Source organism: Electrophorus electricus, chromosome 4 (genome assembly GCF_013358815.1).
Source record: "Electrophorus electricus isolate fEleEle1 chromosome 4, fEleEle1.pri, whole genome shotgun sequence".
In the NCBI taxonomy this organism is placed as follows: Eukaryota; Metazoa; Chordata; class Actinopteri; order Gymnotiformes; family Gymnotidae; genus Electrophorus; species Electrophorus electricus.
The window spans coordinates 22135115-22162390 of record NC_049538.1 but is presented as its reverse complement, the minus strand read 5'-3'; the positions used below and the strand labels follow the sequence as shown (position 1 = coordinate 22162390).

Sequence of the window (27276 nt, the reverse complement as noted above, 5' to 3'; positions counted from 1 at the left end):
TTTGAATGTTGTTTTTGTGTATTTCTGTGTGTGGCAGAAATCATCAAAACAGGATTCATCATCTAAGATCTGAAAAATAAATTATAATGTGTTGCAGAAAGTCTGGACACGTGTGTGGGTATGTGTGTATGTACATGGTAAGCCTGTCCGTTTCCAAGGGTAAACAGTATGTGGATGGTTGGAGTTAGCACAACAAGATTATGAAGAATAATCAAGATGGAAATAGATGGAGTTGTTCTCATAACGATTTAAAGCTGCAGTCAGTAAGGCTGAGAAGAGAATGGATTTAGTTTCAAGATTAAAATGAGTGCAACTACTAGGTCCCTCCCTCGCAGCTACGTTATGGCTCCGCCTCAAAGGCACCTCCCTGCATAGGAGGGTGCTGCGCATGTTGTGAAATGTCAACACAGCTCGCCAAAACAAACGAGCAGAAAATCTTTTAGATATGAAAAGTTATCTACAGCAATGTCTATTTGGTAAAGGAACTAGCACATGCTTATTTCAGTGCTTACATGTTTGCTGGATGACAGAAACTCATTAATAGAGCTGAATAAAGCAATACACAACTTATTAGAAAGTTTAGCTCTGAGAGCACAGGTACACACAAATATCAGGATAAACACTATACCAATATGACTGCCTGAGCACTTCAAAAAGATGTTTTCATAAACCTCCAAATTAAGCAGTGTTAAACGATAACCTTCACACTGGAAACAAACGTTATCTTGACTGCAATATCACAGTAAAATGAGAAATGCTTTATTGTTATTGTAACCATTACACTAACAGTAATTGGAGGAAGGGGGGGATACACAAATGTTGCCTAACTCAGCATCAGTTTTTAGTCCAGGTCCAGTTGCTCTTTCAACATCTGAAAAGCTGCTCCGATGTTCAGGCTCAGTCCAATTCTTTTTTGGCTGCTTTTCTTCATTTGTCATCTTCATTACTTGTATTCATCGTGTAAGCTGTTGCTGGCAAAGCAGGGATGAGCAGTTTTTTCAGTGATGTTGGTTGTTTGTCTGCCTTTGCAAAGTTTCTGTGGTTGCTCATTGATTGCACTGACCAAGTGTGCGTTAACATGCAAAAGCAGTGATTGATGTTCCATCAGATACTCCTCATGGCTCTGATTGGTTGGTTTGATTCAGGCATGGTGGATTTTTGCAGATGGCATTAGGAGAACTAGGTGGAGCTAGAAGAGTCAGATTTTTTTTCCCCAGATCATCTTGTGTATATAATGCCATCTTTAGCAAATGTGATAAAATCTGATGGTTGTTTTTATATGGGTTACCTAGCTACTGCTGCTTTAAAGAACCAATATGTAAAACTGACAAGCATTTAAAATAGCCAGAAAGGAGAAAATGCTTGTTGGAGAGTATATTTCAATTTAGAATGTGTCCTTAATCTCTGATGATATATCAGTCATTTGATAATTTAGTACAGTAAATAAATTACATATTGTTCCTTTAATTTTACAAGAAGCCTTGTGACTTGGATATTGATCAGTGCCTTAAAAACCAAACCTAGAAGAGCTGGCCTTGTGCCTTACATTAGGTGTGTGAGAGTTAGGTCCTCTATGAAGCCTGGCTATATTACAGAACAGGCATGGTTAAGACCAAATGCAAAATATCCCTTTGGGATCATTTTGTCCTGGAAGTGTGTTTGTATATCATGTCAAATAATTTTTTTTATTATTATTTATTTATTTACTTAAAGCCTTATACACCTACCTCCAACTTTATTAAAAACAACTACACTGAATGTATACTTACTGACCCCATTTTTAGATACATTTCAGAGATGAATTTCATGTAGAATATCCATCTCTTGCTACTCATTGCTTGTCAGCTACACTCTATTCATCACTGGTCAATGTCTGGCCACAAGACCAGTGTTGACTGGATATGAATCAGGTGCCAGGTTATTTTCAGCAGAGCAGAGCAGTGACATTGACATGGTAGTAGCATTATAATGGGTGTGGTACTGACCAAGCATGTGGAGTGTGGAGTTTTTAACAATGTCACCACAGCATCAAGAATGGTCAGCCACTGAAAAAAAATCCAGCCAGCAACAGCCCCGTGACCAAAAACTGATGAATGATGATGAAGTGTTAGAGGACAGTTAATGCAAATTGCCTATGGCAACAGATGGGGTATAGTCTCTTAACTGTACATCTATATGGTATTTGTTTTTTACTTGCACTATTTAGTACACTCAGAATCAAAAATGTGCTTAGAGGAAAAAAAGGTTACTGCGTTTCTTGTACTTTCTATTCTATAATATAGTATGGTCACTGTTTAACGGCTCATCATCAGATCAGACCATGACAGTCTGTTTCACTTTCAGTTCTGTAACGTCATTTCAATTTGTGGCTTGTGAATTGTTTTAAAGAAAAGACCTAAATGTGCTCAGAGTAGATTCAAGGTTGTGTAACGAGCGGAAGTAGCCGCCTAAAAGAGCTCACATTTAGGTACAAAAATCAAAAAACGGTTTTGTTCAGGTTATGACCCATGACCTAAGGTGTACACTCACCTTTCATGTCTCTTCACACCCATAACAAGACTTTCTGTGGTCTACTTCCCGTGCTGCAACTGGTCATGTGACCAAGTTAACTGGCTGGTATTACCTCACATTATCTGGGAAGTCCAGAGTATTTGTCAGATGCCAGTCAGAAGGTTTGAAGGCCAATGGATGGACCAGGAAGCTTTGCTTGGCTCTATGGGATGACAGGCTAGGTCATCAGCATACCCAGCAGGAATATGCAGCCCTTTTCTCAGCAACCATGCATGAAATGGGCTGTAAACAAAACAGGAGAGGGACAGTGTGCCCAGAGCTTGAGCTCTTCCTCATGGGTACTAATCAAGCTAGTGCCTTTACTTGGTGCAACAATGTCATTGTCTGTAATGAGTTCAAACAGCATATGGAATATTTAGGAGGGAGCCATTTTTCGGAGGGTTACCATTTTTCACCTCTGTATCAGTAGACAAGCTACAGATGTTTAAATGGTAATATACAATGTGGCAAGTGCATATAATGAATGCTTGCCTTATAGGAGACAAACTAAAAGTGTGCTGAAATATATACAGCTGAATATGTACAGCTGATGTTAGGCAAAACAAAAACAGTGTTGCACTTTATGGCAGCACTGAATTGGTGATAAGAATCTTCTTGCCCTTTTACTGGCTGATATGAAATGCCACTTTATGGACAAGTACACAGTTGGAGTATGCAGTGTTTTATATTCTGAATTTCAACAACCAGTGCTTCCTGCAAAGTTGGTGATCTCTCAAAATGCAAAAAATTGTTGCCACATTCTTGATGGGTGTCAGTGACGGTTGTTGCTTATTGCATGGGAAGGCCTTTGCTGGTTTCCTGAGAAATCATGTTCAGTCTTGGTTGAAAAAATCTTGACATCAGCAGTCCTGGTGTTGGGAAATCATCCAGCTGAGCAAGTAATATTTTTCTTTTTCAACCAAAATAAATCATAAATGCATAATTTTATTTAAGAATAAACTTAAAATAAATTAGAGCCTGTCAGGATTTCACTGGAAAAGCGGGCTCTTTAATTTTGGACTTGTGGGCAAGCTCCTCATACTGGTCATGGGTCTGCTGGTAGACTAATTGGCTTTGATTAGCCTAAACACAGCAGCAGTGTAGTTTACGGACATGTCGAAAGGCCTGTTGATCTAGACAAAACTGTCTCTGGCATAGATTAAAACCTGCTGTAGCCACCACTTACTTCAACACTTTTTGGTGGTGCTCATAATGCAACTTAAAATAAGTAGTAGAATAGTACAGGTTTCTCTGATTTAACGCATTAAAACATATGACGACCTAGCCTGGAAAGAAAAGTACAGTATATCGCAAATCGAGCGCCCTCTTTCTCCATTTTGTGTGAAGAGAAATGCATGGCTGCTCTCCCTATCAGGCAGACAGTCGTGTAGAGACGCACAGCGCATCCGTTCGCCTCCCCATTGACGTCACGTTGGTATCACATGAACGAGTCAGGACCAATCCAAACAGCCCTGTCCAAGTGCTCGGTTCCTTCACGAAGATACAGAGGAGAGAAAAAAAAACTAGAAAAGGGAACCATGTCTATGAGCGTTTAAAGGACAAAAAACACGGAGAAAGCCGTCGCTTTTGGATTATATCTTTCTGCATTACCGTACCTGTGTGTATGCTGGAGTAGCTGAGTGGAATATGTTGTCGTGGAGAGTGACAGAGTGGATATGGCAATGGCCCGAACATATTGAATAGCTCGTTGGAGGGAGGGAGCATAACGAGAGGAAAGACATTTCACAGGGAATAGGAAGAACATTGGGACTATTATTCACAATCCATTTTTTTCCTGCTATAGTTTCACGGGTGATTCTTTAATGGCTTTTCTTGCTGTCGCTTACCTAAGTCTATTTTACGCCCTTGCCACCTTTAAAACAATTGGGGTCGAGTCGCGGTAGCTCTGAAGCTTATGCTAGCTCAGTACTGAGGCGACCATTTGGCCTGAAATTTAAAATATTCCACCCGAACTATCGACCGCATTCGGTCCGTTGCCACATTAAAGGTTAAACATGGATTTTACCGGTAGTGGTGGGGGTAATGAGCTGCACAATAATCAGTTCTATCAATCTGAAGAAAGCAAACCTTTACTGGGAGAGATGTCTGCGCCGCTAGAGGGGAATAATAATAATAAGCTGGGCGCAGGGCCGTGTCGGAGGACCCTTCTCCACTGCAGCAGCGGGATGCGATATAAGCTGCTTCAGGAGGGAGATATCCAGGTGTGTGTGATAAAACACCCACGAACCTTCCTCAGTAAAATTCTCACCTCCAAATTTTTACGGAGATGGGAACCTCACCACCTCACCTTGACGGACAGCAGTCTCGCCTCTGCAACGGTAAGAGCTACTCACTAACGGCGAGTGTTCACTTAAGCAGGGCTTGCAGGATAATCAACAGTGATAGCCATGTTAAACCATAACAAAACGGCTTATTTCAGAAACAAGATGTCGAAAAGCAGATGTTTTGGTAGAACACGTCTCAATAGGTTTAAATTAGGTTTACAAAACATCCCGTAATTTAACATGGTTTTTTCATTGTTTTGTCGCTGTCATTTTTTCCTTTTCTTTCTTTCGTTCTTTTCGTTGTATTTTGTAAGAGATCTGCTGCTACGCCTACACATCCTCCAACGACTTGGTAGACATCCATTTAGCTTACAGCACTCTATAATTTATCCAGTTTACGATCTTGAGCATTTTGTCAGAAGGGCCATTTCACAAGAACTCCGAGTGGAAAGGAAACAATAAGTTGGATCTGAACGCTTGTCATTATAGAGGCAATCAGCAGTATAGTAATAAAAAAAATGCTTGCAGAGGAAGAAATTGGACCGTACGGTGAGATGTCCAGGCATAATGCTGTTGGCACATATTTCACATGTGAAGCTGAATGGGACCTACTATGTTACAAATATGATGCTGTTCAGAAGGTTACCTGAATGTAACAGGTATTTAGATTAAAAGAAAAAAACTTAAGCCTGATTTTTAGAACCGTTATAACTGTCTAAACATACGTAGCTGCTTTTAGATTATCAGCACTACTCTTGTGCAGAATAGTTATTTTGTGTGACTCATAGGGGATCTTGTGAACCATTATAGAGGCCATGCAAATATCCCAGTGACATAGTGGATTCACCCACTTGAATTTGTTGTTTTCAGGGTATTAATGTCTCCCCAAGTTGTCAACCATGATCAGTATCTGATCCTGGTCTCTTTCTCATATCACATACCTTTTTTGTTTTGGGTTGTTTGTTTGTTTTGTATTTTATCTCAGTGTCAGTGTCCAATCTGCCACATTTCATGGTAAATCCACCCGAGATACTGTTTTGTTTAAACATGCCAGGAAGACCCAGTACAAGAAGTGTATGAAGGGTATTCTGCAGACAGGAAGTGAGTTTAAGGAGTTTTCTTTTGTAGCGTTCCATGTAGCCTTATCAGTGCTTTACCCAGAGATTAATTTTCTTAAGTTTTTATTGGACTATATTTAGTTCCAGGTTTTCTTACTAATGAGCCTCGAATGACTGTTGTGGACCTCTATGTATGTTGCATTTGTAACAGCCTAATTTAGGATTTGAAAATAAGGGAAAAAAAGCTTGACGAGCATTAATGAAGTAGGCTGGGCAGCTGCTTTGACTTTGGAAGTTAGTTGCCCAGTTTTCCCTACACATCAAGTTTTTCTATTGTTTGTAAAGTCTCCAGACTGATGCTTAGCAGCTGACCTGTGTTCAGTTGACCATACCTAATAGGAGGGTAGTTGACTGTGGCTAATGTTCTCTTTTGGCAAAGGTTAGGATGTTTTTACTTGTCTGTAATGTTTGTGATTTTACCCTTGTGCTTTGAGAGAGAATCTTGTGTATTTAAAAGCTTCATCGTAAGGAAAATTATATAAAGGTGGTTGTTGTTTTATAATTATTATTATTTGATAGTGTTTTGATTATAAAACTCCTTTCAAACACTTATCAGAGTGATAATTTCTTTAGGTTAAACATGCTTACCATTTCTTATGGTTTTATCATAATTATCCTGATGTAATCTAAATTTTAAAAATGCAGTATTTTTAAGTACTAAAAAAAAAAATTCTGAACCTACAATTGATTGCAAAGCATTTGCCATTGTGATGGCTCTTTCTCAGCAGACTGCCTGTCATTTTTGAAAAGTGATCTCACTGAAAGATGTGACTCACCCTTTTTCTTAAGTACTGAGAACCTACATCATATTTGCGTAATGTCAACCCATTATAAATGCTTCCTGTCTTTAATTAAAAAAAAATAAAATAAATAAATAAATAAATCAATGCCTTTCCTGTGAAAGTGTTTGCCTTAAACCACATTCATTCTCATATTGATGGTGGGAGCAGGCCTACTAGCAGTTTGCTTTAACCATTCTGAAGGGAAGCATGCTGAATTATAAATGAGTTCAGATTATGACATCCTCTTTAGCAAATACAACACCACAGGCAGGAACTGTACAAACAATGCCCGCTCTAAGGATTGGTCTGCTAGATGACAAAAGCACGTTTCTCGGTCTTGTCATGTTCTTTGCTGTATACTAGTCACAGAGCCACAGCTCTAGACATGTTAACTACTGATGCCTTTGTTATACTGGTATACTGTAGAATTATATAGTAGTCTATTTTGCCATAAGTATGATCAGTGCCTTATTTATTTATTTGTTTGTTTGTTTGTGCTGCAGCAATAGATTATTTTAGTAATCAAGTATTCAGTCGATTATTCCCATGTATTAATTGTCTAATTGGATAAGAAATACTTCCGCTTTAGTACAGAGCAATGGTAAATATAAACTTTTGCTTAATTAAAGAACAAAGTAAATAGTAAAGCCAGTATAACACAGGGCTCTTAAAATGAACAACTCCTTGATTTCTGTTTCAGAAAAATCTATTTTTATTGCTTAAAATGCAAACCGTAACTGAACTGTATCAAAACTAAACTTAATATATTTAAGTGGCATATTACAATCTGGATTTTCTGAAATATTTGTTAATTTTCTGAAATGCAAAAATATATCAGTAATTTAAAAAAACAATTCTTATAATTTCTAAAAAAGGTATTGACATTTTTACATGACCTTATTTTTTTTCACGTGTTTTTCAAGATGTGTGGAACATCCATTTTGAACTGTAATTTTTAACATTATTCTGATGAAGCTGGTGTAGCAATGCTGACTTATCGTTGATATGAATGGGAAAGTTTGGCTCACACACATGAAAAATACAAAACAGGTAAAACTATAATTTGCCATTTGCTACTTTCCCTGACCTTTACAGTAGACTCAGTGGGCCTCAACATTTGTGTTGTGCCTGCACGAACCCAGTGGGCCTCAACATTGTGAAAACAGTCGGTAGATTTCTCAGTACACAGAGCAGTTTATTACTTCCCCAGTATAGAAAAGGTGATTCCCTCACAGCATATTTTTTCATTCGTTCAATTCATTCATTTGTTCAAAATACAATTGTATGTAATGTAACTTAGTCCTGTCCATTTATTTTAATAATTGTTGCATAGACCCAAAAACATTACAATTAAAAGTCTCTGCCAATAAACATGAGGAGGAATTGCTCCTATACAATTCAACAATCTCACATAGCTTGAAGAGTAGCTAGTTCACTAACTAACCTTCCGTAAAATAGCAGCAGTATCACTGCATGACCTCCTGAGTCATGCATGAGCACCCTGTTGTGTGAACCTCTCCTGTCTCTGCAGTGACAACCCAAGCATGATGGTACGGACTGTTCGGACTCTGGATAGGCTCGATGCCTGTCTGCTTTTAAGTAAACATATTCGTCTATTGTCTTCACTAGAACTCGCTCGACCTTACTGCTAAGAAGATACTGGATTCTGGAAGCTTATTCATAGCCTCTCTGTTGCTTCTTATTGATTTGAGAAAATATGCTAAAATACTTCACAATGTCACTTTTGGCTTCTTCATATTATCCTTCCACCCTTCTATGTTAAAAGTAATACAATATCATCTCATTTAACGTTGTGTTGGTATTTTTTTGCTTGTTTGTTTTTTTGTTAGCAAACTTAGTATTTGGCTGCTGAATGTGTTTTCGGCTTGATGGATGTTTTGCACATATTTCACGCAAGGTACATTGGGGAATAGGAATACCGTGCATATAGTTATTTCATGGGTTAAAAGAAGTTTTGATGCAAATAATTTGCATAATTGAGTAATGGAGTTAGTAATGGAGTTATTCGAGTTTTTCAAGGAATAGTTTCAGCCCTAATATTTTTATTTTTACAGTCATCGTATATCACAACATTCAACATATCCTAACTTGTATAGAAGGGATGCAAGTTTCAGAATTTATACATTTTATACATCATATCATATATAAATGTGAAATTTGAATGAGAACTGTGATCAAAATTAGAAAACACATTGGGATACTAATCTGGCAACTGGTGATCAATTCCTTAATTGTCTGACAAACTCTGTTTATTTGGCCACACTCATAATCATTTTGCAAAATGGTGAGCCACTCCAGGGTGACTGAAACCCTGCGACAACGGGCTGTTCAGGTGAAGGCTGAAGGGAGGACCCTTTCAGCTACTGTAAGAGAAGTTGGTCATTCAAGAACACGATTTATAGAATATTGAAGCTTTACAATGACACTAATTCTTTCAAGTCCCACAAAAATACTGGTTGTCCATGGAAGACAAATGCATGACAGAACAAGATGACACGAAGGTTCAACAGTGCTGTTAGAATTGCTCACCATTTCAGTGCTGAACAGGGAAAATTTCTCTCTCAGCATATAGTGCTCACCATTTGAGAGAATTCAGACTCAACAGTAGCCAGAAAAAATCAAATAGCTAGACTAACCTTTGCAGAGAAGGATAATTTGTGGATGGAGGAGAACTGCTCTAAAGAGCACTTTAGCAAAGAGAGTAGGTTTAATTTAGTTAACTTAGTTTTGGTCAGATGTCAAAATGTAGAAAGAATGCAAAGTGTGTGAAGTCGTCAGTTAAGATTGGAGGAGGAAGCCTCATGGTCTGAAACTACTAAACAATACAGCTTACAAGAATGCATGTATCTTGTGCACCCATCAGATTACTATTCTATATGCAGGAAAAGCTCTGAATATTAGCTGAAATCCCTATTTCACTATTTTTATATATGAATTCTTTTTTTAAAAATCCCATTTGTATATTCTTAACGCAAAATTAATCTGGTAGACAATGTTTCCTTAAATGCTATTTATTTCTTAAAATGGAATGATCATTATCTGTGGATTAGGTATTATCGTCAGTAAGAACTCAACATTTGTGCAAAGACAAATACATTGAAAATAGATGGTGAGAATACAGTCTTTGTCTCATTGTACACTCTGTGAGTCAAGCAAGAGTTCACTTCCAGCAATCCTAGTAATCTTTACACGAGTAGTCTTAAGTACCACATGATCGCAACAGGAGGTTTATGCCTTTTGTTTCTTTTATGCATATTGAACAGTGTAGTCAAATCTGTACCATAGCGTAGGCTTCAAGTCGAGACAGTTCACCTTTAAGTGCCAAGCTTGGTGACATTTCTGGGTGATTTGTTTTGTTGTTTTTTTGGTTGTTGTTTCACTTCCAGTCATGTGAATTTTATGCTGTGATCCACTATAGGGTATTGAATTCTGTATCACCATTATTTTGTCAAATTCTTTACAGCTCAGTTTTGTTACAGGACTATTATGTGGTCATGTCTACTGGCTTTTTAGGCTTTACCGGATCGATTCCCATTGTGTTACCAAGGTGAGCTTTTTATTGGCCGCCTTGGTTGTTGGAGTAAACAAAATACATTGTCAATACAGGCTTCAATGATCTGACATGATCTGATAACTGTCTCTAAGTTGCAATTAAGTCATTATGCCTAGCCATTTCTATCAGGGGAAAAACAATAATGATGCATTAGCAAAGCATCGGATTAGTTTTCATTATCAATTGATGACCAATTTGTAGCTAGAAAAGGTGAACTCTAAGAGTGGAATCATGACACATTGATGCATGTCATCACACAAAAGTCATTTAGGCACAACATTAAGTTTCAAAATGAACAGAATCTCAACAGTTGTATAAAAAGACAGATTTGCCTAATAATACAGTTCTTTTTTGCCCTAAATACTGTCTTGCAAAGCCCATTGTTTTCATTTAATTTCTGCCCTTCACAGCTGGTGGTCTTGTCATGTGGAGTGAAGAACAGAGGCTAGAGTCCAAGTTAAATCTAAGACTAGAAGAGGTTAGAGGAGATAAAAGTGAAACATAACTAACAAACATTTATCTAATACATTAATAAACAATATAATAGGATATAGATAGGCTATATAATGCTTGATTTGTCTCTTCTACAGAAAAAATGCTTTGTGTTTATCCAATATACAGATAATTTAATATTTGGTATACAGTGTGTGACTAAAAAAGAAACTTGCCAGGGTTTCTTCCTCTCAGAACACTACACACATTTTTAACTAAACCTGTCCTTATGTAAATCTCAATTTTGTCTTAAATGTCAGCTGTACAGAACAAAAAGCTATGATTGGAGTTTCTAGATTCTGCAGTGAATGTCAGGTGTTTGGGCAGGCAGGCAAAAAAAATGAAGAGCTAAAGAAAGGAACTCAAGTCTAAAGTTCTTATGTAGTGTTATGGGATAAGGAAGTAAGAGTAGTATTATTTTATTTTTATTTTTTTTAATTCACTTTTTCCAGAGGCAAGTTGCTATTGAAAAAAAACCATGATCCAGTTTCCTTTAAAAAGCACTGAATTTCAAAACTAAACAACTGACCTCTTGTCAGCATCCCCACCATTTAACAATCACGGCTTGTCATCACACAGATTTTATTTGGGAGATTAGCACGCTGCACAGAATTTACAGTGTGAGTGGTAGTGGAGCTGTGCACATAAAACCTCACAAATGACCTCAGGGAATATTTTGACTTGATGCAGTGAAGAGTACTGAATTAAAAGAACAAAGTCAGGAAACCTTTTTCTTTTTCTTTTCTTTTTTTTTCTTTTCTTTTTCTATAAACATCCAAGGAAAAACAAAAAAGAGCACTTAGGCAATTTGCCAAAAGTGGCAATCACATCCTGGCAAAATCGTTGCAAAACCAAAAGTAAGCTTGTGCTGCAACTTGGATTTCACAAATGATAATGAAAGTTCTTGTGTAGCCATACTGACTATGTTCAGTTGTGGAGCCTCTCTGCACTGTTTTTTTTTGTTTTGTTTTTTTTTCTCTTGTGCTTAATTTCTGTGTTTACTCTTGAATGCTTATGTCATCAGCTAAGGTCCATGTCTGTCTTGAGCTGATTGGGGTGTGTAATGTGCAGTGCAGCAGAGGAGGGGAAATGCCAGTTATGGGCCTGTATGTTGGAGATCAAAGCTGGAAAAGTAACAGTTTTTAACATGACCTTTTCTATGCTTTTCTAAGCGTCTGCTATGCTTTTCATTTATTACCTGTAAATACATACTAGCTATGAATGGAATGTATCTTCTACAATGTAGATTTCAACCCTGCGCTCAGCAGCAGGGTTAGACCACATTGTATACACTATGCTGTTTTGTTGTCTTACTCATAAGACACATTTTTAATAACGTGAAACCAAGGTATTTCCTCATGCTCATAAATTAAGACATCTTGGCTTGCTAGGATTTGTGTTTTCTTGACCTGGGACGTTATTTAATATTGCAGTGTCAAACTGCTGTTCAATATCTTCAAATCGGCCAATTTACTACTGTTCAGTAGTAGTGTAACTTCTGAACTGAAGTGTTTCTAATAACAAACAGTACTGACCTCAAATGTTCTGTGAACAGTTTGAAGAAATGAACTTGTTCATCTGCTCTCAAATCAGTTACCGTATGTACGTAAGATTCATTTTGCAGCGACAGTATCAGTCAGAACAATTGTAATATTTGTCACATATGTGCACATCTAAAATGTTTTTCCATTGTGGAGGCATTAAGATGTTGAGTACAAGTGTAAACACATTTGAATCAGTGTTATTTATATTTATCTAAATATGTTCACTTAGTAAGTCAGATATGGTTTAGTATTTTGTGCTTAAATGGTATTGCATGATCCCAATAAATTAGCTGTCATCTTAAATATGTTAATCACTCTCAGTTGGCTTAGAGTCAAGCCCATCCTTTAAGCAGATTTGTGTCCAACACAGCATCGATGGCAATTGGCTTTAACGCCACAAGCAATGTCCTGAGCTAGAGACAAGGAAGTAAACATTTGAACATAAAGTTAATGCTAGTTAATCTCAACAATAACATTGATGGAATAGCATATTGAAAGACTAGTTATTCCTACTGCTTCCTAAGACACAAAGTAACTATCACATTACAAAAAAGAAAAGGGGAAAAAAAGGTAGCCTGAAGTGAAAGAGGCCAAGTCAGGATTAATTAATAATTACGTCTTTTATTCTTCTTAAAACCCTTCAACTTAAGTGATCTACAATGTATAATCCCTAAGTGCTTTTATCTATTTTTAGTTAAATGCATTCAAAAGGTATATACTTTAGAGTTTAACTATTTTAAAAGTAAATTTAAATATTTGATTTATTTGATTGCTGTAGGTCTAAAAGTGATTTATGAAATCATTCCTCCCTACATTTTGACAGTCTTGTGAGATACATATGTACACATCTATGTGTGAAGATGTCTGAAAGTGTTGTGAACTCCAGTGGCAGTGTTTTAGCAGTTATAGCACATGACATGGTAGCAGTGAGCACTCATGGCTGTTCTCTTTAGAGGAACAGGAATATGTTAAACAGCGTGTGACGTGCGGGCTACACGCACAGCTGCACTCATTGTCCAGAACTGAAACCGGTATTGGCCCAGAACGGCTTTCTCCTGCACATACCTGCACAAAGGAGTTTACTGCTGTCTGAGGTGTGCCAGAAAGCATCAGGTTTTGTTGAACCTGTTGGCTCTCATTGTGGCCCTGTTATCTTGGATTCCTCCTCAATGTGCTTTGTACTTTGTCTCTGCTGCACTCTGCAGTTTAATAAATAAGGTGGAAATAAATAAGACTCGAGGAAGGAGCTCACATTTTCTTTCTGTATTTCTTTTATGTATGTATGTATGTATGTATGTATGTATATGTATTTGTTTATATTAAAAGGGAACATTCATTATAAAGGCATCTCAACATGACAGTCCAAGCTACATGACTGGATTTGCATTTATTTTGTATATGCATTAACACATGAGTTTGTCAAGTAATGGCAATACTGATTGCCATTTTGGAGAGCTATGATGTCTTTTTATCAAGCCTCTAATGATTTTCATAGTATTCTGGGTGTGAAGTTTACTGTAAAATGACTTTAAATGGCATGGCAACACCTCTCTCCCAGTCACATCGATTTTGGTTCGTACATATTTCCTGATTTAATTATAAAAATATCCAATGATTAAATCTTTGGAGTTCATCATTTCCAGAGACAGCACCCAAATGCACTAATGTGTTTCCCCCCCACCATCTTTTTCCCCATCTGGATCTCCCTGGTAATATACAAAAGCTTGTGTCTCTTTTTCATCTCTTTGTTTCCATGGTAACATGGCAATGTGGTGATGAGAGCCGTTCAGCTACTCTTTAAGGAAGAATCGCAGCATGGGTAAAACGGCCAAAGCAGGGAGGAAGAGCAAGCCCAGGGAGGAGGCGTGTACATGTGCGTGCACAAGCAAATACATGGAGACAAGGATATAGCCCCAGAATGACACGGCAGCAAGCTCAACCACACTTAACCACACTGAGCCACTGCTCAGGATATTATCACTATGACAACCAACGTGAGAGGCTTGCGCCCGTCTCAGTGCTGGCTCCCGTGGCTGCGTATTGACTTTCTGTACTCCCTCCCATAAGGATGCGCAGGCTTCTGCCGCAGGGCTGTTTTCCTAACACGAGCATCGTTCCCATCTCACATGTGCAGACACACACTTGGGCCTAACAGCAGAGGGAGGGAGAGAAGGCCACAAGAATGGCCTGCAGCTCTTGTCGCTCTTGTCATCCAGGAGCGGAGTTGTAAATAAAAGAATAGCACGTTTTATTCTGTTTCAGAGGGAGAAATATGGAGGGTGGGAGTACCTTTGTTTGCAAGTTTGAGAGAAAGAGAAAGAGACAGACAGAGAGACCGAGTGAGTCAAAGAAGGCACAGCTTGTTTGCTCTGCTGAGCTGGGTGGCTGACACAAATACAGGAACTGTGGTTTGGTTTGAGTTTAGTGGGAGGGCAGTGCAAATCAAGTAATAGCCTTGTTTGTTCAACATCAGAGGGAGGATAGTTCTAATAATGGAAGAGCTTGTAGCTGAACTACAGAGGTGGGAGGGAGGCTAATAAAGGAACAGCTCCAGTGTTCCATTGTAGAGCGATGAAGACGGGGAACAGCCTGTTGACATTTGAAGCCATGTGACCACAAGCACTACAGTCAGGACTTAGTCAAGCTGAAATGAGCTGCAGCAACCTGTATGATGCAAAACGAGAATGTATGTTTTACTCAATTAAAAACCAGTGAGTAGATGAAGTGAACCACAAAACCAGCAAAGAAAACCAGAATGACTAATTGGCCCCATTACAAGAACTTGACTGCATACAAAGGTCAATTGGTTTCTTAATATTTTTAATCTACTTTAAATACTTCTATATTATGGAGTGTATATTTTGTACACATTTTTGGTTTGCATAGTGCATGCTTTGTGTGAATGTGATGAATTGAATGTCTAGTACACACATGTCGAGCGAAGCCTACGCTATATGAAAACCTTGCTCTTCCTTTGTCTCTGTAGCCGACAGGCTACATGGAGACCACTCTGTCCTACAGCTCTGTAGAGGACCTGCAGCTGCTATCTTGGGATAATGCCCCCAAATACTGTGTCCAGCTCAGCGTCCCTGGAGGCACCGTGCTTCTGCAGGTAGTACACAAACCAGCAAGGAAACAAGTCTTAAAGCCAAGTTTTAGTGACATTTCAAGTGAACACTCCTTATTGCACACCTCAGTCACTCAAAAGTACACAGCAGATAGCTCTAAAATGAAAGAACTTTGAGCATCATACACAGTAGTCTGCAGTGCATTGTGCGAGTGTTCTTCCCAGTATCTAGCACTGTGAGCAATAATCAGTATTGTTAATGGTATCTGTGGAATGCTGTAATAGTGCACCTTAACCAGAGCGAAAACAAGCTATTAACCTGTTGTGGGTATGCTATTGGTCAGTTCACTGGTCCTCACATTTCTTCGACATTCTCTGTACCTGTAAATGAAACCTGTTAATTTTCATGAGCTTGCTCCTGTCTATATATACAAAGTCACACAATGTATACACCATTCTTTATTATCTCTCTGATAATTTTGTGTGTATCCATGTTCGCAGGCTGCCAACAGCTATTTGCGGGACCAGTGGTTTCACTCTCTCCAGTGGAAGGTAGGGTTACTGTTTTAAGTATTTATTTGGCCTTGAGCTCTATTTGTGTCATCATGTACTTGCACTTTGTGTAAGATCCTTTAAATCACAGAGAGCGGTGTTATTTTTCAAATACATAAATTCATTTCAGTGAAGGTTTTTTCTCAATCCCACTATTGATGCAGGCATAACATGAGCGATAGACATAAAGTTTTCACTCTGTGGCATTAACATTGTTTGCTACCACTACAGTGTTGACTGTGGCAGTTTATTCCCCTTGGTGCATCACATGGATTGTCTCATTAGGTTTTTCCCATCAACAGAAAAAGATCTACAAGTACCGTAAGGTGCTGAACAATCCGAGCCGCTGGGAGGTGGTGCTGAAGGAAGTGCGAGCTCTGGTGGATATGGCCCTCACCTCCCCACTGCAGGACGAGTCCATCCACCAGGCCCCACTGCACATCATATCCACCCTATTGGCTGAGGTAGTGCATACACACATGCACTCCCTCATTTGAGCTGGTATGAGAAAGGGCTGTGTTTTGCCCTTTATTATATGATGGAAAAAGTCAAAATAGCTGCTCACTGCATCACATCACTAAAACCAACTGAACTCCAATACTATTAGAAGACCAGGTTTTGCTGGATGGATAGTTTAACTGCAGAGTTCACTTGAGACAAGGCAGGGCAGTGGTCCTGCTATGACCTCTCTGTGACTCAATGCTTTTGAAGGGCTGTTCATTTTGTAACACACACAGAATCTTGCAAAGCACAGACCACAGTGACACTCCCCTCACTTTATATGGCTCTCACAAAATTTGTGCTTCCTCTACTTCACTTGGAACTTCATTTTTAATGCTGTCTTCAGAGCTTCTTTCCTCATCTTTTTTTAACAAATTGGGCATTTTCAAGGTTTTATATGCAAAGCTGACCTTTGGGTGAACCACTAAACCCAAGCCAAGATCCATAAGAAAGGTTGTATTGCAACAGACTGTTATCCCTTGGTGACTGGCTCCAAAAACAGCATTACCCTTAACTGATGGTTATGCATCACAGCTTAGCAGGATGTCTAGGCTGACTGGAAACAGGGTACCTCAGCTGTCTAGTCCCTGGTGTTTGAAGCCTGTGGATTCATAGTAATGTCTTTGTGTCACTTCCTTCTCAGAACACTAACCTCAGCACCCAGGATCATGAGAGCATTATCGTGGTGAGTGGTTTTGCTTTGTTAAATTTGTTGTCAGCTTTAAGAGAGATGAACTTGCAAGTTTTGATTGGTTAAAAAAAAGGCATGTGGTAATGCTGCTGTTGTAAGCAGAGTACTTATTACATTTTAAATCTATGAAAATTGGAGCTTGAAAATTATTTAAAATGTGAAGATAGCACAAATAGTATTTTCTAATATGTAGGTTCTCTAAGCCAGTGAATCCTTTACTTTGCCATACTGTTGCATAGTATTCAGGATAGGCACATTTGAGAAAATACAAATAACTAGTTTAGTGTGTGTGTGTGTGTGTGTGTGTGCAAGAAAGTACGTGTGTAGGTGTGTCCATGCGTGTGCAAGTATGTACGTATTTGTTCGTGTGTATGTATGTGCAAGTATGTACATGCGTGTGTGCATGTACATGTGGGTAGGAGATGATTAATGATACTATAATCTGCCTGCAGGCCATCGCTCCTCTGCTGGAGAACAACCACCCTCCCCCTGACCTGTGTGAATTCTTCTGCAAGGTAACCTGGCCACCAGCACAGTCCCCAAGCACCCAGGCAGGCAAATGGTTGTACAGCTGTGTGACTACACACACACAGTGTTGTTAGGATGAGTTCAGGGTTAAGCCTTTTTGCTGATGGTCAACATTCTGAAGGCACAGACTGATGGCTCCAGCAGATGTGAGGGAGAGAATGGTAAAAGTGGAAGAGGTCTCTCCAAGGGGGTGGTACTGCTTCTGTGGTGGGATGGTGTTTAGGTGGTGTACAGCATGCAGAAACATCTCTTTGTTTCCACAGCATTGCCGGGAACGCCCCCGGTCCATGGTGGTCATTGAAGTGTTTACTCCAGTGGTCCAGAGAATTCTCAAGCACAACATGGTGAGTGCTTGCCCATGTGTCCAGTGTGTGAGTAAGTGTGCGTGCACATGTGTTGTGGTGTCCTGTGCTTGCCCTGCATGGTTGTGGTGGGTGTGGGTGGGTGTTTGTGTGTGGTGTTCTGTGCTTGGCCTGCATGTGTGTGGTGGTGGTGTGTGCTTGCCATGGGTATGTTTGGTGTCGCATGTGTGTGGTGGTCTGTGTGTGGTGGTGGGGGTGGGGGGGGTAGTGGTGTGTGCTTGCTTTGTGTGTGTGGTGGTGTTGCGCATGTGTGTGGAGGAGTTCTGTGTGTGTGCACGCATATGCCTGTGTAGTGGTGTCCTGTGCTTGCCGTGTGTGTGTGCGCGCATGTGGAGTCTGGTGCTTTCCCTGTGTGTGCATGCGTACCTGTGTGCTTACGTGTGTGGTGTACTCTGCACCCTCCTGTACTCACAGGCTGTGGCTCATTGGTAATTTCCTGTGCTCTGTGGGTTTTCTCACTCTCTTTCGCTCTCTCCAGGACTTTGGAAAGTGCCCCAGACTGCGCCTCTTTACTCAGGAGTACATTTTGGCTCTGAATGAACTGAATGCTGGCATGGAGGTGGTCAAAAAGTTCATTCACAGGTGAGCGTTATCTTATGTCAGTGAACACACACACCCCAAGAGCAGTGAAATCACTCCCACACTTGCTCAAAGCAAACAAGGTCACAGCCGCTACTACATTTATTCATGTGCGCAGTCTTTTGCACTCTAGCATACTAAGGCTGTCATACTAATGGCCTGTTTAGTATTAGGGGAGGATGGTTCACCTCCAGTACCCACTGTTATTCTTTTGTAGTGTATATGGAGTGGGGGCGATGTCTGTGTTGTACTGCTATAATGTTTCATTGAGTTTTAAAGTGTGTGTGTTTTTTCAGTATGCACGGCCCCACTGGACAGTGCCCTCATCCACGGGTCCTCCCTAATCTGGTGGCGGTATGCCTGGCTGCCATCTACTCCTGTTATGAGGAGTTCATTAACAGGCAAGTCCCTAGCACACGGGCAGAGTGCTCGCCACTCGTAGATGCCCCCACTCACTCTTTACAGACCAGCAGGAGTGCTTGGATCACACAGCCAGCATCTTGAGCTGCATTTCACCTGCTTAGCAATTTTGTAGTTTAGGGAATTCTCTCCGCGATCCCAATGGTTATTTTCAGTCCTGCCTGTAACATTTACATCATCTCTCTGAGTCACAGGGCCCTGTAGGCATACCTGGGAGGAATTCTTATGCTCACATTTTCCGTGATCTCTTCATCACCTCTACAACCCTAGAGAGAGATATGTCTCAGAGTCCACCTGTTTGGTCCCTGATCACCATCTCTTCATATTGTCATTTGCCCATTTGAATAGTTTCCATAGCCACTGTCCATTACGTGTTCTATGTCTTTCATTAGAATTACACATTTGCATGCCTTCATGGGGCCTAAACTCTTAGTTTGCATAAAAGTTGCATTTGTCTCCTACTAAATGGGTATGATGCGTAGTTGTGTCCAAACACAAGCTTTTAAATAATGTGATTTAGTGGGGCTTCTTCAAACCAAGGGGAATTTGTATTATGCAAATAAGTACATTTTAAGTAAGTTCCCAGTTGTGATTTGTGTAATTGTGGCAGCCTCATTTCTGTCTCCCTCTTTCCCCTCTCTTTCTACCTGTTTCTCCTTCTGTCTGTGTCTCTCTAAGTCGGGACAACTCTCCCAGTCTGAAGGAGATCAGGAACGGCTGTCAGCAGCAGAGCGATCGGAAGCCCCCCATGCCCCTGAGGCTGCTGCGGCCCGAGCCACCCACCCCGCCTCCGCAGCCCCTGCCCCTCTCGCCACCACCCCTGCCTCTCTCGCCACCACCCTCCATCATCAACTCCAATGAGATCATGGTGGAGCTGGAGCGCAACAACAATGCGACCAACACACTGCGCAAGGCGCCGGCCGGCAGTGACAGCGAGCCCAACCTGATTGACTGCCTGCTGGTGAGCCCGGCGCTCAACGCCCTCTCCATCCAGCTCCCCGCCCACGCTGATCGTGTGCTGGCCTGTTTCGCCCTCATCCTCAAGATGCTGTGAGTCTGGAGTTTGTCCCCCTGCTCAGCTTCATCTAGCCCAAAGAATGAATAAGTAATGAACAAAATAAACATTAAAAGGAATAAACGACGCAAAGCCTGTACCATTACCACGGGCTTGGCATTAGGTAGCGCAGTCTCATAATGGCAAGTGTGTTAACATGCGCTCAGCTTGTTGTATCTTGCTATTCCATATGAGTGCAGGCGACTCACATGAACCCTGCTCGCCAACTGCTAACAATGAGACGGCAGGTTGTTGTTGTGCCTTAAACTGCGGCCATGTTTAGCTCCTGGTCCTGCAGCATGGCAGGTTCGCTCAGGTTTCAGCCCTTGCTCTCCTGGGTCAAGTGAGCTGCTTGCCTGTCCTGCTGCTCTTCCTCCTGCATGGGGTGCTCTGACCTCCTCTCTCTGGCCTTCTCTCTGCAGCTCAGACTACGACGACTGGAGACCAGCACTGGCAAGCCTGCTGCAGCCCATCCCCTTCCCCAAAGAGTGAGTGCTGCTCTCTCCTCGGTCCCCACACCCCTCCACTTTCATCTGCTCTCCCCTTTTCAGCTCTGATTTTCCCCCCTTGTTTTCCTCGGTCCTCCCGCCCCTCTCCGCACTTCACGTGCCGGGTCTCTGGGGTAGCGGAGACACTTATGTGTAATGCTCTCCAGGGCTTAGTGGGGTTGGGGAGACTGCTGACGTGGGTGAGTGGAAGTTAGGCCCTGCTGGGGGATGGGCCCTCAGCATCTGCGGGCCCTTGGAGCCCACCGTAATTGGCACGTCTGGCTAGGGGCTCATTAAGCATTTCTTGGCAGGCTGCGCAGGGAGCTCACCTGCTCTCAAATGCAAAACTGAGCTCTGAGCCATCATTAAGAAAAGGCAACAACAGTCAGATACATCCCAGAGCACATCACAACAACGCAAACCACAAGCTCACACCCACAGCACACGCCTGTGTGTTCATGCACTAACTGTTGCTATCTGGTGTTTGTCTTTCTCCCTTTCAGGGCCCTTGCACATGCCAAATTCACAAAGTAAGTGGCACTAAGTCCATCTCCATGCACTGTACAGAGCACCATTCCAGCTTGTCCACAGAGTAGAAATGCATCTCTGTAATTCTCTATCTGAAATCAAGCAACAAGCCCCCCATATATACAGTGCATCCAGAAAGAATTCACAGCGCTTCGCTTTTTCCACATTTTCTTTTTTATTACAGCCTTCTTCCAAAATGGATTAAATTCTTCTTTTTTTTTTTCATCAAAATTCTACACACAGTACCCCATAATGACAAAGTGGAAAAATGTTTGTTTGGTATTGTTGCAAATGTATTAAAAATAAAAAACAAAAAAATAAAATAAAATCACGTACATAAGCATTCACAGCCTTTGCTTAATACTTTGTTGAAGTACCTTTGGCAGCAATTACTCAAAAAGACTTGAGGCTGTATGAAGCTACAAGCTTGGCACACCTATTTTTGGGCAGTTTCTCCCATTCTTCTTTGCAGAACCTCTCAAGCTGCATTTGGTTGGATGAAGAGCATCAGGGCACAGCCATTTTCAGATCTCTCCAGAGATGTTCAGTCGGGTTCAAGTCTGGGCTCTGGCTGGGCCACTCAAGAACATTCACAGAGTTGTCCTGAAGTCACTCCTTTATTATCTTAGCTGTGTGCTTAGGGACGTTGTCCTGTTGGAAGATGAACCTTCGGCCCACTCTGAGGTCCAGAGCGCTCTGGAGTAGGTTCTCTTAAAGGATGTCTCTGTACATTGCTGCAGTCATCTTTCCCTCGACCCTGACTAGTCTCCCAGTTCCTGCTGCTGAAAAACAACCCCACAGCATGATGCTGCCACCACCATGCTTCACTGTAGGGATGGTGTTGGCCAGGTTATTAGCGGTGCCCATTTTCCTCCAGACATGACGCTTGGCATTCAGGCCATAGAGTTGAATCTTTGTTTCATCAGACCAGGGAATTTTGTTTCTCTGAGAGTTTTTCAGGTGTCTTTTGGCAAACTCCGGGCTGTCTTGGGGACAAGTGCAGGCTGTCTTGTGCCTTTTACCGAGGAGTGGCTTCCGTCTGGCCACTCTACCATACAGGCCTGATTGGTGGAGTGCTGCAGAAATGGTTGTCCTTCTGGAAGGTTCTCCTCTCTCCACAGAGCAATGCTGAAGCTCTGTCAGAGTGACCCTTGGATTATTGGTCACCTTCCTGACTAAGGCCCTTCTACCCTTATCACTCAGATTGGCCGGGCACCCAGCTCTAGGAAGAGTCCTGGTGGTTCCAAGCTTCTTGCATTTACAGATGATGGAGGCCATTGTGCTCATTGGGACTTCAATGCTGCAGCAGTTTTTCTGTACCCTGCCCCCAATGTGTGCCTTGAAGGTCTACAGACAATTATTTTGGCTTAGTTTGTGCTCTGACATGTACTGTCAACTATGGGACCTTAGACAGGTGTGTGCCTTTCCAAATCATGTCCAATCAGCTGGATTTAACACAGGTGGATTCCAATCAAGTTGTTGAAACAACTGAAGGATGATCAGTGGAAACAAGATGTACCTGAGCTCAATTTTGAGTGTCATGGCAAAGGCTGTGAATACTTATGTACATGTGTTTTTTTTTTTTTTTTTTTTTTTTTTTTTTTAATATTTTTTTTGGTTTTTTATTTTTAATAAATGTGTAACAATTCCAAACACTTTTTTCACTTTGTTATTATGGGGTATTGTGAGGAGAAAAAATGAATTAAATCCATTTTGGAATACTTTCCGGATGCACTGTATGTAGAGGAAATGGTGTGGTCTAAGGGAACGTAAATGAGCAATGACAGTACTTTAAGTGTTTTAAAGCTGGTCTCATTACTAATGCAGCTGTGGTCTCTACTAATTGAAATATTTACTAAAATGAATCTCAGTCTCAGCTGGCTTTGGTCCAGACTAATGGCACTGTGTGTTTTGCAGAGAGCTGAAGTATGTTATTCAAAGGTTTGCAGAGGATCCCAGACAGGAAGTGAGTTTATACTGGACTGCAAAATTTAACCATGCTTAGTATTTATTCCTTTTGCCATTTCATTCAGGTTGGTGGTGTTCTTTGAGTATTTTTAAATGAACCTGGTATGGTTCATGGATGTGTTTGTGTGTTACAGGTACACTCGTGCTTGCTCAGTGTGCGTTCTGGAAAGGATGGCTGGTTTCAGCTCTACAGTCCAGGAGGTGTAGCATGTGATGATGACGGGGAACTGTTTGCTAGCATGGTGCGTATGTGCCCAGTGTGTAGAACACAGAGTGAGAGTCAGAGCACTGTTTGTGATGGATTCCTTAATGCCATTGCAGGTTCACATCCTGATGGGTTCTTGCTACAAGACAAAGAAGTTTCTCCTGTCCCTGGCAGAAAACAAACTGGGGCCCTGCATGTTACTGGCTCTGCGAGGGAACCAAACCATGGTGGAAGTATGTGCATCTGTGTGGCCATACAGCAGAAGTCCCAAGCAATGTTGAAATATATGGGAAGGTCAACGCGTGTGTGTCTGTGTGTGAACACTAGATCTTGTGCCTGATGCTGGAGTATAATATCATAGAGAATAAAGACACCCAGCTGCAGATCATCTCCACTCTGGAGAGCACTCAGGTGGGCCTGCGCATGTATGAGCAGCTGTGCGACAGGCAGCGGGAGCTTAAAGAGCTGGTGAGTACATTTATAGGGCACATTTGCACGTATACACACTCAGGGTTTGCTGGTTATGAAAACGGGCATTAATGACATTACCACATACCTCAGACCTTTATTGGCTTTTATTGACCTTTTCTACCAGTAAGCAGTGTGTCATATCGACACTGCTGGATTAGTGCAATGCTCCCATTTCCACAAAGACAGACCTTTTAAATGACCCATTTAAATATATCTCACATTCAGAGCTCACACGCCACCTCCTGGTGGAACACAACAGGACAACTGCTAGTCTAGAGGTGCCTCTCAGGCTTTTTATATATATACCTTTTTATCTCCTCTCTCTTTTTAGCAAAGAAAAGGAGGCCCCACCCGACTCACTCTGCCGTCCAAGTCTACGGTTCGTGTTTACCATCATTTCACTAATATACATCTCTCCCTTTTACACAGCCATGCAGAGGATTTTTAAATCATGACATTCTTTGCTCTTTTTGTAATGAGCCTATTTTTGTGTTTTTGGTTTTCCTTTCAACTCATAGGTTTTATGTAATTATCGTAATTAGGCCGGCCCCCGTGCCTTCCATGTCTCTGACCACACTGTGCTCTTGTGCGCAGGATGCTGATCTGGCTCGCCTGCTGAGCTCAGGCTCCTTCGGGAACCTGGAGAACCTGAGTCTGGCCTTTACCAATGTCACGAGTGCCTGTGCTGAGCAGCTTATCAAGCTGCCCTCCCTAAAGCAGCTCAACCTGTGGTCCACCCAGGTGGGTCCTGTTGTCATGCTACTTACACTGTATAAGGTCCTTCCAAATTCTGAATTTCATCTGAAGATTCTTCATACATTGATTTCATTTTGTGTTGTGCTCTAGTATTTAGTTTTGCCTCTTTCTCTTTCAAAGTTTGGAGATTCTGGGCTGCGACTGCTCTCGGAGCACCTGGCTTGCCTGCAGGTTCTAAACCTATGCGAGACTCCAGTCACTGATGCAGGCTTGCTTGCCCTCAGCTGTAAGCCAATGTGTACACACACACACACACACACACACACACACACACACACACACAGTTATCCACACCAATAAATGCAAGCTTTGACCTTTTTAGAAGTAAGATTTTCTACTAAACACACAGCTCATATCTTTCATATACGCTTGCTCTCAAAAGACTAATGTTGCATAACTATACATCCAGAACCAGTCACCCATAGCTGCTGAATTTTGACTTGCAAATCTCCAGGGCATCTTTTTTTTTAAGTAAAGTTGTTTTTATATACACATTTTACCAGCCCCAACAAATTATGCATATACTTGCTTACTTAGTTTCTTGTTGTGTTCTGTTTTGAAGCTATGAAGAGCCTGTGCAGTTTGAATATGAACAGCACTAAACTCACAGCAGACACGTACGAGGACCTGAAGGTAATATATTTTCCCAATTTCTGAAAACCTGCTCTAAATATTCTCTAAATACTTGTAATACTAGGCTATTGTTGTAAGGTATTTTTCAAATTGGCTTAATATTTCATATTATATGATAAATATTTTCATAATTTAGAATGAAAAGAGTATTGGGATCCGTGCATCTTGTCTGAATGCGTTCTTCCTGCCTTCCTTCACCCAAAAGGCCAAACTCCCCAACCTGAAGGAAGTGGATGTTCGTTACACAGAAGCCTGGTAAAACGTGTTTGGCATCATCAATTCTCAAGGACCTTCTGACATCATAGAAACATAAGGATTTACTGACATCAGAACACAGAGCCTTTGAAATCACAATCACAGACATTTGCAGATGAGGCCTGTCTTTATAGGAACATGTTCAAATCCAAGGACCTTTCCGGTGAAATCAGCCTATAGCAGTTGTGTAGTGTCATCATCCAAGTGCGAGGACCTTCTTTGTAGTCGCATAAAAACATGAGAATATTTATAATGACATCATCAGATGACGAGGAGCCTCTTTCTGTTGATAACATTGAAGGAGACTTTAGCGCTCCCTCTCTTTTTCAAGTGTCTGCATTCCCCCCCATATTCCTCACCTCTCTGAGGTGTGTTGAACCCCAACATTAGTTGTGTAAGTTGCAACTGGTTCTCCTTGTCCTCAATTAAATGCAGACCAAAACAACAAAACTTTGGATTTCACTCCCGTTCCTATTACCAAGAGACTTGGAGTTCAGAAGCTCTCTCTCCTGCCTCTGTCCCCTGATTGCCATGGGGGCACATTTCCCCAGGGGTCCACTGGGACTGGTGAGGGTGTTAGCAAACCAGAGCCACATTCCAATACAGTTTTGATAGCGCCTCTCTGTGGAAAGCCAAGCGTTCCACAAAAGTTTAAATTTTCATTGTTGTTGCATTTGTTCTTGATCCTCCAAGCTCAGATTCTGCCAATTTCTATCCTCCATCAAAAGTTGCTGTCGCCTCTGATGTAGAACAGTGGCAGGATGAGTATACCCTAGTGTATACTCATTTTCACATCTGACCCCCTCTGTCTGTATCAAATATTTTTATCAACTTGAATGAGCATATTTTTCCAGACATCACTGCTTTCATAAGTTGTGTTTATACTGTGTGTGTGTGTGTGTGTGTGTGTGTGTGTGTGTGTGTGTGTGTGTGTGTGTGTGTGTGTGTGTGTGTGTGTGTGTGTGTGTGTGTGTGTGTGTGTTTGCACGCGCGCGCATATGTGTGTTATATAAATTTCCCTTTTGACATTTTAAAGCAGATATATACAGGATCTCAGATCTACAGCCTACTAGAAATGGATGATTTTTATCTTTTGGTTTCAGGGCCTTTTTTTGTCTTATTGTACAGTGTACAAGTTTGCTCATGCACCCATATTTAAGTGAATAGCTATTTGGATGGTAGTCTGGGACTACTCAATATTTATGACGCTTTTTTGTCTTTTTCTGGGCCCCTCCCCCTTTCTCTCACCATCTGTCCTCATGTATGCCACCCTATCCACTTATTTCATTGTGAGACCCTTTCGCCACCTGTCAATCAAATGAACCAAGATGGTGCCTAAAGTACATTTTCTGCAAAGAATGCATCACTTAGGAACCAGAAAAAAGTGCATTGTGTTTGCTAGCAGTCTGTAAATATAGTCAACCTAACTTTGACAAACCTAATAGGATTTCTTACTGATTGTAAATCCATCACCATTGGTAAATGTTTGGTTTCTTATAGTGACTGGTATGTTTTACCATACATGACCTACTATAATGGTTAACAAAATGTTTTCCATGTTTATAAGAAGTCAGTCATCATCCTATAATTGTTGAGTACAGATAGATATTAGTTTTTCCAGTTTTTATCACCTTTCATCAAAATGGGCTTAACATTTCAAACTGTTTTGACATTACTATTTGATAAGTCAGACTGAGTTCTTTGTTAATGTTTAAAAAAAAAGAAATCACAGAGCATGTTATTGATTTGTGTCCTGTAAACATTCTCATTAATATGCAAATGTTAACATAGGTGGTAGGCCAATTGCTCAGAGGTATTAAGGCAAAATAAAATGCTTTATTTAGAAATTATACCAGTTTTTAATTACAGAGCC

At 40.9% G+C, this 27276-nt stretch overlaps 1 protein-coding gene across 1 annotated transcript; it reads left to right on the top strand.

Annotated features, from left to right (window-relative positions):
• Positions 1-4026: 4026 nt before the first annotated feature.
• cmip (c-Maf inducing protein) lies at positions 4027-25749 on the top strand. Its single transcript, XM_027009672.2, has 21 exons — positions 4027-4889; positions 15332-15457; positions 15914-15964; positions 16267-16428; positions 17109-17150; positions 17609-17671; positions 17948-18028; positions 18525-18628; positions 18922-19026; positions 19724-20095; positions 20522-20587; positions 21091-21117; positions 23033-23081; positions 23218-23325; positions 23405-23521; positions 23616-23756; positions 24091-24138; positions 24354-24500; positions 24636-24741; positions 25078-25148; positions 25354-25749. The coding sequence occupies exons 1-21, from the start codon at positions 4566-4568 to the stop codon at positions 25405-25407; spliced, it is 2364 nt and encodes a 787-aa protein (XP_026865473.1). The 5' UTR covers positions 4027-4565; the 3' UTR covers positions 25408-25749.
• The last annotated feature ends 1527 nt before the right edge of the window (positions 25750-27276 follow it).

Excerpts from the sequence above, each read along its gene's own strand:
- cmip (XM_027009672.2), top strand. The coding sequence starts at position 4,566 with ATGGATTTTACCGGTAGTGGTGGGGGTAATGAGCTGCACAATAATCAG. Across the intron at positions 18,029-18,524 it reads GAATTCTCAAGCACAACATG|GACTTTGGAAAGTGCCCCAG; the intron begins GTGAGTGCTTGC and ends CGCTCTCTCCAG. Across the intron at positions 24,742-25,077 it reads AGGCTTGCTTGCCCTCAGCT|CTATGAAGAGCCTGTGCAGT; the intron begins GTAAGCCAATGT and ends TCTGTTTTGAAG.